Here is a 2,547-nt window from a genome sequence, read left to right on the forward strand (position 1 = left end):
AAAAAAAAAAAAAAACATGACCCTTGGTGGGGGCATAGAAACAACTGATTCTCCAATGCTGGCTTGTTTTTAAGCATTCTGTCAAAAACAAAACCAAACACATGGAACTTCATATCACCCATTAGTGGTGACCTCACACCTGGCTTTCTAAGGGACAGGATGCAAGCAAGCCTTGTCCTTGGGCATGCTGCTGAAAGCTACTTTGTCTGCAGTGGCTGGCTGGTGCCTCTAGTTCTTTGTGACATCCACCTGCCCTTATTCAACCTTTGCTTTAACCCCTTTGAGCTTCTAAAGACTAATTATATGCTTCTGTGTCATTCCTGGCAGCACCCAAAGAGCCTGTTTGAATTAGTTTAAAGTCTGCTCTTGGAAAATAATCTCAGCTATCTGGGTTTCTGGGATTGTGCTGGAGATGGTGAGGCAAAAATAGACTTGGCTTGGTTAAACCAGTGCTTCCTGAGCTTGGGTTCCTAGAAGCAAACCAACATAGGTTTTCTTGCATTTTTAGAGGGATTTTTTGATAAATTTTTATAATGTATGTTTGAAGTACACATCTTTTTTCCTAATGCCCGATTAGATACCTGCATGTCTCAGAATCCATAGAAGAAATCTTGTAGTTTCTTTGTGTGGAAGAATGTCCATGGTCATTCCAGACTCATGAGCATTCCTAAATGGTATATGGGGTGCAAGAGTTGACCTAAAAAGAGGCAGTTGAAAAAACATCCTCCAGTTCTGTGCCCCTGGGTCATCAGATGACTGGGATAACAATCATCAGAAAATCTTATTTTTCTGATTATACCTGCTCAAGTGTACCTTAGATTTTCTGAGGTTATAAAAGGAAGTAACAGGGAAAATTAAAAATAGCATGCTTTTGTGCAAGATACTTATTTTCACAGATGCATAATGACAAAAGTAAATGTTTGGTGTGAGGAAACCTTTTGAGGTGGTTTTTAGGTTTAAAAAAGTAGTGAACTGATTATTATCTAGAAATATTATGGAAATTCTCATATGTACTAGAATTTGAGAAGGAAGAGCTATTTTCCAAAGACAGGAAGGCAATTGTTTCCTGTGGAACATGCAGTAGGTGTTCAACCCCAAATGAAAATTCCATCTAAATGATGTTGAAAACTAATTTTTTGTGATAAAAGCCAATGAAGCTTTCTTCTTGTTTTCTCACAGGAGTTAGCAATCTGCCTAGCACTTTTGGCTTTTCTTGTACTTCACTACATCTGGAGTCAGATTCAATGCTTGATTTTTGCTTTAATGGGTAGGAAATATTTTCTTTTCCCTTGACTAACACCTCATGCAGTTCCTCTTCTGTAGGCCCAGAGACGAATTTCTCCCTTAATCTTGAGGCTTTGTCATCTAAAATTGGGTTTACAGATAAAATCCAAGGCGTCAAGCTTCCTGTGATGCACATTTCCGAGGAGAATTGGTCCCTTGTCTGTTCCTGCATGGAAGGGAACTTTGATTCAGAACAGTGACTCATGAGCAATTTATTCAGCAATCCAGTAGAAGTGACCCCTCTAGGGTGGATACATGGGACAGTAGTCATGCAAGGTTTCCTGATGCTGTATGGATTAACAGTTCTAGAAGTAGAGGGAGGAGCAGCAAAAGACCCATTCAAGAATAGGCAGTGTTATTATAAATTAAAGAGGGGGATTTCCTTTTTTACTTATCCAGAAATGCTCAGAAAATGGCTGGGTAACGGCTCTCAGGGACACTGTGCTCAACAGTCCCTACATGTGTAAACAAGTGGACTGGGTGATTTCTTCATGTCCTTAGAACCCTCAGTCTCTGCAAGTTTTCTTCTGGGAAAGCAAGTCCTCAAGAGAGAGGTGGCCTGGATACAGCAACAACCATTTGAGCACATCCAGGTGACATCCAGATAAATACGGAGCCAGAGATCACCATGCAGTCTAAGGAAGCAGAACCAAAGCAAAGCCATCCCATCAGCCAACAGTCCCTGTCTGTTACTTACATTTTAAATAGTCAAGCCTTTTCTGGATCACTGTTCCGATGTTTGCTTTAGGACTGACATATTACTCCTTGAATAATCTTTTGAAGGTTTCCAGCTTCACTAATAATATTTAAAAACTACAAATACCGTGAGTAGGTGACCCTGTTGGTGTAAGGTCTTGACCCCCGAGCCCTTGGCTCAGAAGTAGGTCAGGGCCCCTCATACTAACAGCCTCAGCTATTTCTGGTGCACTGACTTTTTCTGGGTTGAGACTGATTGTCCTGGCAGCTGGCATCAGAGAGCTCCTTTTCTGATCATTAGCCATCTGCTCAGCCATTATAGTATGATAGTCTCAGGTCCCGCCATGTCTGTAACTGTCTGAGCAGGATCCAATCCCATGTGTAATGGCCAGCTGGGAATCTGTGTTCATCAAATGTTTTGAGTGCTGTTATATTTGCTCAGCTGGCTAACTCCTCTTCTTGATATTACTGGTATAAAAGTAGTGAACATATTGGCCACAAACTCAGGGGAAAGGCTACGGGGTGGGGGAGAGAGAGAGAGAGAGAGAGAGAGAGAGAGAGAGAGAG

The 2,547-nt window shown here is 41.5% G+C and overlaps 1 protein-coding gene across 6 annotated transcripts in view; it reads left to right on the top strand.

Moving 5' to 3' along the window:
* Trim55 (tripartite motif containing 55) overlaps positions 1 to 2,547 on the top strand; it is a 64,531-nt gene that overhangs the window by 44,221 nt on the left and 17,763 nt on the right. For 2 of the 6 annotated variants that reach the window (XM_023722377.1, XM_023722376.1), the window contains exon 10: positions 1,180 to 1,267. The exons of the other annotated variants lie outside the window; for them this stretch is intronic. In XM_023722377.1, the coding sequence (XP_023578145.1) occupies positions 1,180 to 1,267 (88 nt within the window). The remainder of the gene's footprint in view (positions 1 to 1,179; positions 1,268 to 2,547) is intronic. 6 annotated transcript variants of the gene reach the window in all.

Source organism: Octodon degus, unplaced genomic scaffold, assembly GCF_000260255.1.
Source record: "Octodon degus isolate 3935 unplaced genomic scaffold, OctDeg1.0 scaffold00091, whole genome shotgun sequence".
In the NCBI taxonomy this organism is placed as follows: domain Eukaryota; kingdom Metazoa; phylum Chordata; class Mammalia; order Rodentia; family Octodontidae; genus Octodon; species Octodon degus.